General features: G+C 46.5%; 1 protein-coding gene across 1 annotated transcript; it reads right to left on the bottom strand.

The window, feature by feature from the left end:
• Positions 1-649: 649 nt before the first annotated feature.
• On the bottom strand, positions 650-12,920 carry eif5 (eukaryotic translation initiation factor 5). Its single transcript, XM_072457085.1, has 11 exons — positions 12,687-12,920; positions 7,908-8,187; positions 7,600-7,681; positions 6,787-6,959; positions 6,002-6,113; positions 5,402-5,532; positions 3,814-3,975; positions 2,517-2,678; positions 1,524-1,688; positions 1,255-1,395; positions 650-751 (listed from the first exon to the last, which is right to left on the bottom strand). The coding sequence occupies exons 2-11, from the start codon at positions 7,977-7,979 to the stop codon at positions 653-655; spliced, it is 1,299 nt and encodes a 432-aa protein (XP_072313186.1). The 5' UTR covers positions 7,980-8,187; positions 12,687-12,920; the 3' UTR covers positions 650-652.
• Between the last annotated feature and the right edge of the window lie 844 nt (positions 12,921-13,764).

The following is a 13,764-nucleotide window of genomic DNA, read 5'->3' as shown; positions in this document are numbered from 1 at the left end:
GCAGGAGGCCAGTCCATGTTTAGTCCTGACTGGCACCAGCAGGCCAGTATTGTTTCCAATTAAAACTGGTGTAATTTATCTTGATTGTGTTGTTTATTCTGGTAATTGCTCCAACATTGACGTTATACAGCCTAAACGTTAATGTTCTGAGCCTTATTTGATGTGTAGAGTCTCATCACAACGACAAACGCTAAATAAACAAAGGATTTTAGCACAAATATTGAGGCGTAATCAAAACAAAAGTCGACAAACAGGAAGTGGATAGTAAAACATTCATCTTTTATTGTACTGGAAAAATATAGGGACAACCAAAAAAAAAAAAAAGGAAAAAAAACAGGAAAAAAAACAGGAAAAAAGTATTTTCAATTAATCTCCCCAAAAACACGCCCATGTTTAAAACCCCAAAAACACTTTAATTCATCAAACTCAAGTTCAATCAATAAATCCAAACATCAGTGAAACATCAGTGAGCAGCAGGCGAAGCGCTAACATTAGGTCATGCCACGAAGCGGAGGATTGTGGGTAAAGGGGGCGAGCGAGGGGGAGAGAGAGGGGGATTGTGGGTTTAACTGGAGAGAGGGGGATTGTGGGTAAACTGGGAGACTTCGAGAGGGAAGGCGTCCGATAAAAGGTCATTTCACAGAAGCTGCGTTTAAATGGCGTCGATGTCGATGTCTTCCTCTTCTTTGGCCGGAGTTTGGCTCTTCACCGTCTCCACCGTGAGCTCCCGGGCCGAGGGCGAGTACACCACCTGCAGGGCCGGGCAGGAACTACACGTTACAACTCATACGAAAGGCTTGAAAAATCCTCCGTCACAAACACTTTTTACGCCTTTATAACAACATAACGTGACAAATTTAAGTCAGTTTTGATTAAACTGCCCCAACTGTATTTGAGTCTTAAAAAAAAGGGGCACCACAAATTAATTTGTGTCGTTTTTGCCCATCTTTATGTTATTGCGTCTAAGTTTGAGACCGTATTATTTCCCATATCGGGGCACTATTCGTTAATGCCCACCTTTCTGTAATTTATTAGTTTGAGACAATATTTCCAATATCGGGGCACCACTTGTTATTTGGGTCGTTATTGCCCATCTTTTTGTAATTTATGCTTAGTTTTAGACAGTAATATTTCCCATATTGGGGCACCACTCTTTACTGTGTCGTTATTGCCCATCTTTATGTAATTTAGTCTTAGTTTGAGACAGTATCATGTTGATAAGTTCGCCGGTTGTATCGCGCCGCTGCGTTTTACCTCCACGTTCTCGTCGTCTTCCTCCGCCTCCTCCTCGCTGCCCTCGCTCTCCTCCTCCGCCTCCTTCAGCCATGTCACAAACGGAGCGGCTCGAGCGTGGATCTCTTTGGCCAGTTCCTTAGAGACGTACTTCTTTGACACCTGCGGAGGACGAGAAGACTGTCACGACGCGACAACCACATTCAAGTCATCTCTGGACTTTAAAAGGTCCACGCTGCGGCACATTTTTACAGGATTTAAAGGTCTCTAAATGGGTCTGGACTAGGCACCTTCTCGGCCCAGGCCACGATGACGTCCTCCTCCAGCAGGTCGGCGTCGTAGAAGTCTTTGAGGATGATTGGGACTCGGGACAAAAGCTGGACCTGGTGAAGCTTCACGACGCACTCGAAGCCTCCCAAAAGGTACTTCTGAGCCTTCTTATTGTTGTGGCAGAACTGGAACGACAAAAAGAACCCACGTGGATCAGATTCTATTCTATAACCCTGAGGTCTTCCCACATCACTTATGAACCACACCCATATGTTGTTCCAGGCGATGGTTCATCGTCTCCTGTTCTTCTGACTCAGTTTGGTGGAGCAGAACCTGTGGTAATATCAGTTTTACTGCTGTTAAGTTGCAGTTTGTGGAATGACCTCTGTGTGACCTTTGCGCTCATGTCCAACCAGGAAGTACTAAAAAGGTCACTCTAGGGATCAAAATGTTGGTAAACTGACGGGTTTGACTGAACTAAAAAACAGCCAAAGACACAAGAGTCTGGACTTTGATCATAAATCTTAATATCTTAAGTGTGCTACAGAAAGACTTCAGCTCTATTTTAGTACAATTATGATTGGCCTTTGTAAGGACACTTTTAGTGTCCAAGTTATTACACTTTTGAATTAGTGACGCAGACCTGAAGGACTGGACCAGGACTAAACCAACACTTTACTGCACATTAGTCTTAACATGCGTCTTATGGCCATTTTTGCCACTTCATTTCAAATTTTAACATTTACCATTTACTTTCTGCTCTTTGTTCCAATCTTGTGATGTGTGAGCGATGACGTCAAAGTCATTTCCATCGTGGATCAATAGCTTGTATAAGGCTGCGTGTTGTGTCCTGGTGGATTTAGTGTGGCCCCGCCCCAGTTCTGAGCCTGACCGCGCCCCAAAGTCGACCTCCATCACCACAAAACCCGTCTAAACCCGGTGTGAGCGCAGGCCGGCAGCAGCTCGTACTGCGCAGACGCCGTTGGCATCGCGGGTCAAAGGTCAGGACTCACTCTGAGGAAGTGGCGCTTGTACTTCTTGACTTGGTCTCGGATGTTTTCGTCGAACAGGAGCTCGCTGAGGATTAGGGGCCCCATGGCCTTCACGTCCAGACGCTCCGCCTCAGCCAGGATCTCCTTATCGGCCGCGGCAATCGTGCCCGTCTCCTTCTTATGCTGTGGAAGGAAAAAACAGACTGAAACGTCACAGCCCGAAACGTCACGACCTGCAGGCCGAGCGTTGTGGTTCATTACTTGTCCGTTTTATACTTTTACAGGGAATTTTGAGGTTTTGCCAATGTTACCAACATGTTTTAAGGACAAGTGTTAAACAAAATTGTTGTGACATCGTTCACACGCATTAAAAAAAAAAAAAAAAAAGTTTGCCGTATTTTCTGGACTATAAGTCGCACCTTTTTTCATAGTTTTGGCCGGGGTGCGACTTATGTGATATTATTGGTTATTTTCACACCGACAACCACAAGAGGGCGCTCTAGGCTCTAAGCGACGCAGAAGAAGAATCTGCACTTCCTCTGGAGTTTGTGGAGTTGTTTAGAAGTGACAGGAAGAAGAATTCAATGGATTCAATGTTCTTTATGCTATAGTTATCTGAATAACTGTTCATATGTTACGTTAACATACCAGACACTTACCCCAGTTCTGTCTGTGCCTCATGTAGCTGAAGGTGTTAGCGTTAGCATACGTCATGTAGCTGAAGGTGTTAGCGTTAGCATACGTCATGTAGCTGAAGGTGTTAGCGTTAGCATACGTCATGTAGCTGAAGGTGTTAGCGTTAGCATACGTCATGTAGCTGAAGGTGTTAGCGTTAGCATACGTCATGTAGCTGAAGGTGTTAGCGTTAGCATACGTCATGTAGCTGAAGGTGTTAGCGTTAGCATACGTCATGTAGCTGAAGGTGTTAGCGTTAGCATACGTACACCCATTCACCATGTTCTCTAATCTGTTATTTTAAATTAGATTAAATGTCATTTCTTGGTCTTGGATTTTATCAAATTTCCACAAAAAATGTGACTTATACGTTTTTTTTCTTCTCCATTATGCATTTTTTGACTGGTGCAACTTATACTCCAGAAAATATGGTAATAAGCCCTCTTACATTCTTGAGTGAACTACAGGAGAAGTTTCAAATTGCTAGTTTTAAATGTAAGATCTTTTCCCATTCTTCAGCCGTCACAGTAAACGTCGAGAGCAGGTTTAAAGGCCGACGACGACACGAGTCCTTTACCCCGGGTTCTTTCCTTTGCCCCGAATGAAAGAACCCGGGTTCCACGACCCCGAGTCCAGTCCTCACCTTGACAAAGTTGTAGAACAGGTTGACCCTCTGCTCCAGCGGCTTCTCCAGGTCGTCGCTGAGGGTCAGGACTTTGGCGTGGTCACTGATCTCCTCCATCCTGCGTCGCTGCGCTTCCTCCGTCGTCTCCTCGGCCCAGTCCTCGTCGTCGTCGTCTCCGTCCTGGAACAGAGTGCAGAGAGGGACACGTCAGGGACTCGCCCGTGGACCTGAGCACTTCGAGTTAACTGGCCTTGAGCGCCATAATGACGGCATATTTGAGATGTTTGGACACTGGTCGGCCATCGCCGCAGGGTGTCGCTTTACTGACCTCACAGGCACGGCTCCCTTTTTATACTTCCTTCTGATTGGTCCCTGATCTGATAAACTCGCTTGACGTCGTTGTCGTTTTATTGTTAATGGTGTCAGTTAGAAAAAAAAAAAAGCTTTAATTTACCGCCACATACTGTAGTTGTAAGTCTTTAAAGTATGTGTTTAACGCTAAAAAATAAAGCAGAAAAAGCCACCTTTCCTGCAATGGCTGGCGCGCCCTCTACTGGACATTCCACGAACTAGAAATCCATGTCAACATGAACTAAACTCAACCAAATGCTGCTTCAGGTTGTGTCATTTCAAACAGAGCGGCTGACGTGTTATGTTCAGGGAATAAGTTCAGCCTCGACTTTCCGCTTACGCCAACATTTTAAAAAGTACATTTTATTTTGGCAGCGAGACTTTTCCCCTCGACTTCCTGCTCAACCAGAAGTGCAGCTCCATAACCGGGCAAAGTACGGTCAGGGTTCCCACTTGGCTGGAAATGTTCAAGGACGTTTTTAGTTTTGTAAATCAGTATTTGAGCGCAGTGTTTATGTTTTCATACAGTGTTAGTCGTATACGTTTGCCGTCAGTGTGAACTTCGCCTCAGACACACGGTGAACCCAACATTCTGACCTGTCGTTGAATACTCTCCTCCCTCTTTTGAAGGTGCCGTGCGTCCGATGTTGACCTTCAAGCACTTTTAAATACAGCACACGTGACACCGAGCTCGTGTGCCGCAGGTGAAGACGATTTCACATTTTATTGGCTGCGTAGGGAAATCGGCCCTTTGCATTTGACCCACGCTCGACCGCCGCTGGGATCGTGAGCTCAACTCTGTTCAGGATTTCACCTTTTGTGCATGTTTTTTTTGAGTCACACACACACGAGGCGACCGCTAACCACTCTGCCACCGCCTCGTCCGCTTGTATTCTGTAATTGTCGCTTTGTGTAGAACGTTCCACAGTAAAAACGCTCGACTTAATTCGGGTTCTTTTGCTGTAGAACTTTCCTGGACGACGAAAAAAAACACAAAATGCATTCTCAGCTTTACACAATGGGTTAACCGCGGAGCAAAAGAGAGTTTAGCTCCATTTGTATCGAAGCGTTTGAAGCTCATAAGTGGGTGTGGTTAACAAGGGCCAATCCTGCACCTGGGTTTGGGACCAGTAAATATTTGACCACTAGGGCGGTGATTTGAGGAGATTTGGTTATTTTCGGTGTTAAACTACACTGTTCATTCCCCCCCTTTAGTAGAGTCAGGCCGAGCCCCCTTAACAAGCTCAAAACCCACCACGGCGTCCGGAGCGTCGATGTGCTCGTTGCTTCCGGCCTCTCCGCTTCCAGAGCCGTTTTCCTTGTCCTTCTTTCGGTTCTTCTTCTCCTTCTCTTTCTTTACTGATGCCGAGCCGCTCTCTGTCGCCTCTGAAAACACAACACGCCGGGTCAGGACACGCCCACCACAAATGGACGTCACCTCGTTTGTTAGACTGAAATGAACATTTTTAAATAATGGACAGAACGAGCGTGATTATGTGTCTGAAGTGACGTCACACGCGCTACTGCCACCTGCAGGTCAGAAGCTGCATGTTCTCTGTGGGCTGTTTGTCTTCTGTCACGTCCACAAAGTCCCCGTTTGTCTGTGGTCAGGAGGGGCCAGTGGACTTAGGTCACTCCAGACTGAGGCTTAGCCATTTCAGGTCGTTAGCGGATAATACTAGTGACTAATGCTAATAAACTTTAGCCCACAGACGACCGTTCTTAGAAGCCTCTTTTTAAACTGTCCGGGTGTTATATTTTTGGATCAAACATTGTCGTCATGTGACTGAACCCCATGGCCACAGTCAGACGTGTACTAAAGGGTCATAAACACAGACGGTGGTGGGCTCAGTACCTGGTGGGTTTTTAAGGATGAAGGTGCAGAGTTTGTGTCTGGTGTCGAGCATGCCGCGGTGTCCACAGGCCTTACACAAAGCGCCGATGGTTTGTTTCTTGGGATTGACATGCTGCGGGGGGAGAAAAAAAAGACAAATGATGTCCCACTCTAAACATGAATTCATTAAGTACTTCAGTTTCTACAACATTTTATAATATTTGTTCAAACATTCTTTCTAAACATCTGAGTTCATATTGGCAAACTGATGAACACGGTTATATTTCAGATCTGACTAAACATTTACAGAGTTTGTCCCAGTTTGAACCGTTTGTGTAAAGTCAATAACTTCCTAGTTGGACACAGGTAGAGGTGGTTCCACAGCTGTTACCATAGCAACCAGACCGTAAACAAGGGCCAAACTCCACATCAATGACTCAACAGTTCTGATCTCACAAAAGACCATAAAACACCTTTATTTAGTCCAACCATGGTTTAAACTGTTTGTCGCACGCTGATGACATCACAGAGGGATTCAGCTCCACTTCCTGTCACTTTTAAACTGATTTTTTGCCACTCAACAGAAGTTTAACTGTAATAAATATTTACCACAGGTTCTACACCATTAAACTGAGTCAGAATTAGACAAACCGGAGAAACTGCAGATGGACTTCGTTACTTTCCATCTAAAATTGTAAAAACGCTATTCTTAAGCTTTAAGTATCAAAGTAACGACTGGAATGCGAGCCCCCGCCGACACCGCCCTTCACGTGGGACGGTCCCGTTCGGTGGACGGCGTTACGTACCAGATCGGTCTCGGGGTTGTCGCACTCTGAGCACAGCACAAATTTTCGGATGAACCCGTCGAGCATGTCCTGCAGCTTGTTGGCCTCGTGGGAGCCGTTGACGATGTAGCGGTCGTTTTTGGAATCGAACTGGGTCTGAGCGCCCAGTTCACAACCAAAAAACTTGGTCGGGTCTGAAAGCGGAGAAGGAGTTTATTTTTATGAGCAGGGATGAAGTCTAAACTAGTCTAAATTATTGGGTTAATCAAGTTTGGGGCGGGGTGAGGAGGAGTTTGGGGCGGGGCTTCGGGCGAGGAGGAGTTTGGGGCGGGGCTTCGGGCGAGGAGGAGTTTGGGGCGGGGCTTCGGGCGAGGAGGAGTTTGGGGCGGGGCGTCAGGAGAGGAGGAGTTTGGGGCGGGGCGTCAGGAGAGGAGGAGTTTGGGGCGGGGCTTCGGGCGAGGAGGAGTTTGGGGCGGGGCTTCGGGCGAGGAGGAGTTTGGGGCGGGGCGTCAGGAGAGGAGGAGTTTGGGGCGGGGCGTCAGGAGAGGAGGAGTTTGGGGCGGGGCGTCAGGAGAGGAGGAGTTTGGGGCGGGGCGTCAGGAGAGGAGGAGTTTGGGGCGGGGCGTCAGGAGAGGAGGAGTTTGGGGCGGGGCGTCAGGAGAGGAGGAGTTTGGGGCGGGGCGTCAGGAGAGGAGGAGTTTGGGGCGGGGCGTCGGGGAGGAGTTTGGGGCGGGGCGTCGGGTGAGGAGGAGTTTGGGGCGGGGCGTCGGGTGAGGAGGAGTTTGGGGCGGGGCGTCGGAGTTTGGGGCGGGGCGTCGGGGGGGTGTGACTCACATGTCGGAGGCCTGTTCAGAGCCTTGGCAACATCAACCATGTTGACAATGACCGTCTTGATTCCATTCCCTTTGCCTTCAACCTGCAACACACTTTCATTTAGAAACAAACCACGACCACACCCAAACCCCCCCCCCCCCCGGACTACACCCCAAATGACACCCCCCCACTACACCCCAAATGAAACCCCCCCCCCGACTACACCCCAAATGACACCCCCCCCCCGACTACACCCCAAATGAAACCCCCCCAGAAATAAACCCAAGACTACACCCGAAATAAACAGCCAAGACATTCCCAGAGCGCACCTTGGCGATCAGACGGGGCATTTTGTAGCGATAGAACTGGTCCGACACGCTGCGGTTGACGTTGACAGACATGTTGGATGGCGGCTGTGAGCACTACCAGTGAGAAAAGAGGATCTTTGGGGACTTTTGGGGATCTTCTGTCTGGAAAAGAGGGGATGACATAAACGAGTACAAGCGAGCTCGGTCTCTGACATGAAAAACGCTGTGCCGCTGTGGCCGCGAGCTGAGGGCTTCAAGGCGACGGTTCCACCACACAGGATCCAACGGCTGCGCAACAGCTCTGCAATGACAAGAGAAGAAGAAGGTCAGTCCCACGGTCGGAGGGAGGGGACGCTTTTACTCAGGTCCTGTCGGCGTGTTCCATCTCTAGGGTTTTGACAGGAGCACGACAATAAGTATTTAACGCTCTGGCAGTAACAACGAGCGGCTGGTGCAAGTCACGGACAAGTCAAGACAAATATTGTACGTTTTATTAAGCCTTTTGAACAGCTTATCACGCATTAAGACCGTAGGGGAAACTAGACTTCAATTTAAAATATTTTTTGCATTTTGTTTTGTAACTGTTGGATTCAACCTCTCCGCCGACTGGAGAACTGCTGCAGGTGATGCTCCATCAGCTGCAACACGGTGTTTAAAACAGACTGATGCATTTCTGAAACCACTGTGGGAAAGACAAATCCCGTGGTCATGGACGAGACGTCAGTGTGTTTGATAAGGCTCAAATCATTGGCAGAGCAGAAAAAAAACTAATGTCCTCCAGATCTGAACCCTAGAGTGTGTGTTCGGGACTGATCTGCGCGAGGAATAACACCGACCTGCGCGAGGAATAACGACACCAACCTGCGCGAGGAATAACGACACCAACCTGCGCGAGGAATAACGACACCAACCTGCGCGAGGAATAACGACACCAACCTGCGCGAGGAATAACGACACCAACCTGCGCGAGGAATAACGACACCAACCTGCGCGAGGAATAACGACACCAACCTGCGCGAGGAATAACGACACCAACCTGCGCGAGGAATAACGACACCTTACCGCGCAAGGAATAACGACGCCGATCAGCACGAGTAATAACTACACCGATCCACGCGAGGAATAACAGCGATCCAAGCGAGGAATAACGACAAAATAAATCTGTTAATATTTCAGAAGCTCATTAAAACTGACAGTGAATGTGGCTCAAAGCTAAAGGTCCCACAAATAGACTTTTTGGACAGTGTATAATATCATGAAAAATACACTTTCGGAACAAACTACAGATTTTTTTTTTTAATTAATCCTTTCTTTCAAAACTCAACTTCGAGTTCAGACTTGAGAACGTCACATTTGCGAGTCAAATGGAACTCTTCAGACGTCGGGGTTGGGCAAGTTCAGGACATGAATATTTAAAGACATTTCCACATGGCCACGCCCTAACACGAACGTCAAAGATGTGGATGCGTTCAACGTAAGAAACGCCTTCAATTCGAACAGTTCTCGTGTCGTTCACCCTTCTGACGTCGACAATCGCTCGATGCCGTGTTTTAACCCACTCCTCAGCTTTTGCCCACTCGTTGCCGTTTCGCCCGAGCTGAATCCTGCTGACCGCTTCACATCCAGTGAATGAGACTCATCCACCGGCGTCAGCACTGAACCCGCTTTTCGCTGCCCGGAGACTAAACGCACTGCACCAGTCTGAAAAACAGCTTTGTTTTCGGGGAGCTTTGGCCACATAAGGACTTCTCTTGTTCCAGACTCGAATGCGGGAGGCCCACGGAGCGGCCAACCACACGCCGGTTTTAAATAACTAAAAGCAGCAAAAAGGAACTTACGGTGGAGTTTGGGAGTCTTCCAATGGCTTAAAACCGGCTCAGTTTAATATTACCGATCTGACGTCGCAGTACGGCGTGAGAAATGTAGCCACCTCGCATCGAATTCATTACATGCCGTTTTTATTGACCAAAAACACCCTGAAAACTAACTCAAAGTGCAGCCGAACTCATACTTTGCCTCCAAAAGCTGTCAGACTCTCGCCCCAATCCACAGCGAGTCAAAGAACCTACAAAGAACCCACGAGATACCGTACGAGACAAACCGTTCAACAGCTACGAGGGGAAAAGGGGGCGGCGGGCTACGAGAGAAATGCGACAAATACTAAATCCGATAATGCGCTAAATACAGACGAGAGCGACATGGAGAAGGATAAAGTGGTCGAGTGGTATCAAGTCTATGAATATCCAAGAATGCTAACAGCAGACGCGATTTAAATGCTACCACGATGCTAACGCCGCCTGCGGACCGATCGCTTTGCATTTCTCTGGTTAAACTACGTCAGCAACTTCCACGTACGCACGCTTCGTACACGATACGCAACTTTTATTAAGAAAGAACATTTAACAAATATTATGCATAATTTGTGTAATTATTGTCCTTACCTTAACACAAGACAGAGCAGAGTTAAAGCAGCAGAATAAATCGGTTTAGGATGAACCAACACGCTCCGAGTGCATGAAAAGCCTCGACTGAACTCTGCCTTTTAACCAATATTTATTTAAACCCGCACGCACAAAATTCACCTTTAGAACGCCATCAATAAAGCCGCTTTAATGCATTTAAACGAGGTTAAGTCGACTTGTGTTCAGTTCAACATGAAAGTATTTTATATATAGGTTTTGTTTCTCAATCAGTCACATTTATTACTTTACAATCGTGAAAAAAATTATTTATTGCGACATTTGTTATCGATTAGTGGTATCGGTTCTAATTCCTCTTCAGACATTCTAATATAATAATGAATCCACTGTACAACGTGGATCCATTAGAAAAACACAGAAATATTACTTCATCTTAAAGTACTTTTTCTAGAACTGAAATCTGAGATCAAAGCGCGACGAGAACAGAACATGGTGTTTCATGTTTATCGGTAGAAACATCTGAAATTTGAGATATTCGGTTCATATTTCACAGTCCTGGCCTACGATTGGTGACGACGACTGGATTGTGCTCGTTTGACACTTTAATCCCAGTTTAGAGTTCATCGTTTTGCTTCCTGACTGGGATTCATTAGTCAACTCATTCTGGGAAATTCCGCAACAGTTACCGAGCAACTAGGCTGTACACCAAGCACAAACTTCTCTAATGTCACCGGAATTACCGTATTTTCCTGACTATAAGACGCACCTTTTTTCCTAGTGTTGGCCGGGGTGCGATATTTATATATATTATTTTTTTTTTAAATAATAATCATCATCATCATCATCATCATCATCATCATCATCATCATCATCATCATCATCATCATCATCATCATCATCATCATCATCATCATCATCATCATCATCATCATCATCATCATCATCATCATCATCATCATCATCATCCGGAGTGACTTGTGTGATATTGTTATTGTAACACTTGCAACCGCATTTCATACTCCGATGTGACTTGTATACGATTTTTTTGGCTTATGCTCCGGAAAAAAACGGTATTATGACAAGTAGAATAGTGTTATTTTGCCAATTTAATTTTTAAGGGCTGAAAAATAAAATAAAATGTTGTAAATTATGTCAAACTTTTGGATAGTGTTTCAGTAAATACTTATAATTGTTATTCAACGTTTTATTTTTTTCTTCATAAACTAACTTCCCTGGTGCTAAAGTATCAAATTAAATAAATAAAAATCATAATACTTTGACTCTCTGATTTATTTACAACGTGCCCCGATTCTAGACATGAATCATACTTTAACAAATCCCAACGTTTAGCGTGGCACAGATAACGTCACAACCGCCTCGTTCAAATATTTAAATCATTATGCAAATATTCATATGTGGATTCAGAAATGCTTGGACGGGACTCGGATCGTCTTAAACAGGGCAACAACTAATGGACCTATCAAGTTGCACTATAATAATGATAACGGAAGACTATGAAAGAGCTTTTATACACATTTTTGAATGAGACGTCTGCATTATTAGAAAAACATTAAACACATCTGCTCTTCTTCAATAATATCCTAAATAATCCAATTTATTCGTAAATATTCTCAATCTAGAAGTCTCTAGTCACAATGTGTCAGTCAGTATTTGGATACAAGTGCATTTAAAAGCCTCAAAGTACAAGAATAGTTTGACTAGTGGACAACTAAAATAATCCTTAATCGCAGTTAAAACATGTACATTTTTAATGATAATCTACAAGTCCGCGTCATTTGCGTCACAGATGATCGTTTATACGTCACGTGTGGCTCCGTGACACCGCGTCCACGGGCCCGGGACGCGTCCTAAACACGTCCATCTCGGCCTGACACGTCGCGTTATTCAATACTCGCGCTTTAATCCCCTCGACAGGCTCGTTCTGTCCCTTTAGCGTGTTCAGAATATCCTCCGCGCGGCGCTGCGTATCGCTCGCGGCCTACGACACGGCGGGCGCGCAAGCAACCGAAAACCGGAGAGATTTCACCAGCTAAAAACACCCCCCGGTGGAAACGAGTCTCGCGCGAGCCGGTAGTTTCCTCCTCCCCCCCCCCCACGGTTTGCACGGAACCCCCATCCCCGCCCCCAATGCGCTCCCGCGTTAGCGCCGCGCTCTTGGTGCAGAGTGCGTCACTGCCCCGCGCACGAGTGACGGGACTGGGAGACGCCATTTTGATTCTGTGGATGCAAAAAAAACAAAAAACACCGAGACGTATTGCACAACGCCGCGGCCAGAAAGCGTGCGACACCCCGGACACACACGCACAAATTAAAACACAAAAACGTGCGTCAAAAAAAAAAAAAGCGAGCGCGCACTTACCGTTTTCGCAAAACAAAGACATAAACCCAACACTGGTCGTCCAAGAGCCGCAGTGAACGGAGTCGCTGGCTGGATGCTGGCGTCGTGTCGATTACAGAGAAGGGTCTGGTGGTGGAGGGAGCCGCGGTGCCAGAGCTGGAGGAGCACAGTTCAACACCGGAAGCGTCAAAGCGGTGCCAACGTGGTCCAAGTCCGGGGGTCGGAGACAAGAGACGCGTCCCAAGCGCTGGAGACCTGCGCGGAAAGCGACAAATGTCTTAAACACACGTGTCCAATGTGAGCTAGAGGTGGTTTGTGTTTGACGGGGATTAAAGCTCAAACTAGGGGAACGGTACCTGGGAAAACGACCAATTACGTTATACAAATGCGAGATTGACAGCTGGGTCAAATTACGAGGCGCGTGGCTGCCAATCACGTTGCGTCAGAAACTACGTCGCCCAATGTGGAGAATGAAAAAGGCAGGAAAAAAACGACAGAAATCAGCCATAGTTATGAGAAAACGCGAATATCAATGAAGCGTTAAAGTTCCCGTGTCATAATTCGGCGCGTTAAAGGAGATAAAATGACGACGCTCAAAAATCGCGTTTCGCAGTTGCGTTAGGCCAGAAGCTAGTCCCGGCCAGCTGCGACGAGACGTCAACTAACTCTGGCTGAAAACGCGTCTCACGTCGTTGTTGAGGTGAAATCGTGTTGTTGAATGTTCGACGCGACGCGTAAAGGTGTGAAATGTGGCCGTAAGCGCGATTTCGGGCCTTACCTCTCGAATGTTCTGCGTAAAGCGGAGAAGCACGGCTCGTTTTGGCGAGGGGCGTCAAGCGACTGTACGCACGCCACGTCCCGGCTTCCGGTAGAACCGGAAGTCACTAGCATAAATTAAATTCTAAATTTATACACTTAGATAAACCATGGATGAAAGAGAGAATGAGAGCTTGAATAAAATGTATTTAATCGTAGTATTTAAGTAGTTGTGACGTGTTCACATTCACACGTGCGATTTAGTTTACACTTTTACCCTTGTGTTTGGCGACTTTATTAAGTTTTTTCGACGTCGTTTCCCCCTTCGACGCTTTATTTTATT

This window comes from Eucyclogobius newberryi, unplaced genomic scaffold (genome assembly GCF_026437365.1).
Source record: "Eucyclogobius newberryi isolate DKJ021-1_F unplaced genomic scaffold, fEucNew1.0.hap1 SCAF_21, whole genome shotgun sequence".
NCBI lineage: Eukaryota > Metazoa > Chordata > Actinopteri > Gobiiformes > Gobiidae > Eucyclogobius > Eucyclogobius newberryi.
Note: the sequence above shows the minus strand (reverse complement) of the source record. Positions and strands in the feature narration are given on the sequence as shown.

What these genes read in the sequence shown, in the direction of transcription:
- eif5 (XM_072457085.1), bottom strand. Translation starts at nt 7,979, where the DNA reads ATGTCTGTCAACGTCAACCGCAGCGTGTCGGACCAGTTCTATCGCTAC. An exon ending in TCGACGCTCCGGACGCCGTG is followed by an intron (nt 3,976 to 5,401) that starts GTGGGTTTTGAG and finishes ACTCTGTTCCAG; the next exon opens with GACGGAGACGACGACGACGA. An exon ending in TGTTCTACAACTTTGTCAAG is followed by an intron (nt 2,679 to 3,813) that starts GTGAGGACTGGA and finishes TTCCTTCCACAG; the next exon opens with CATAAGAAGGAGACGGGCAC.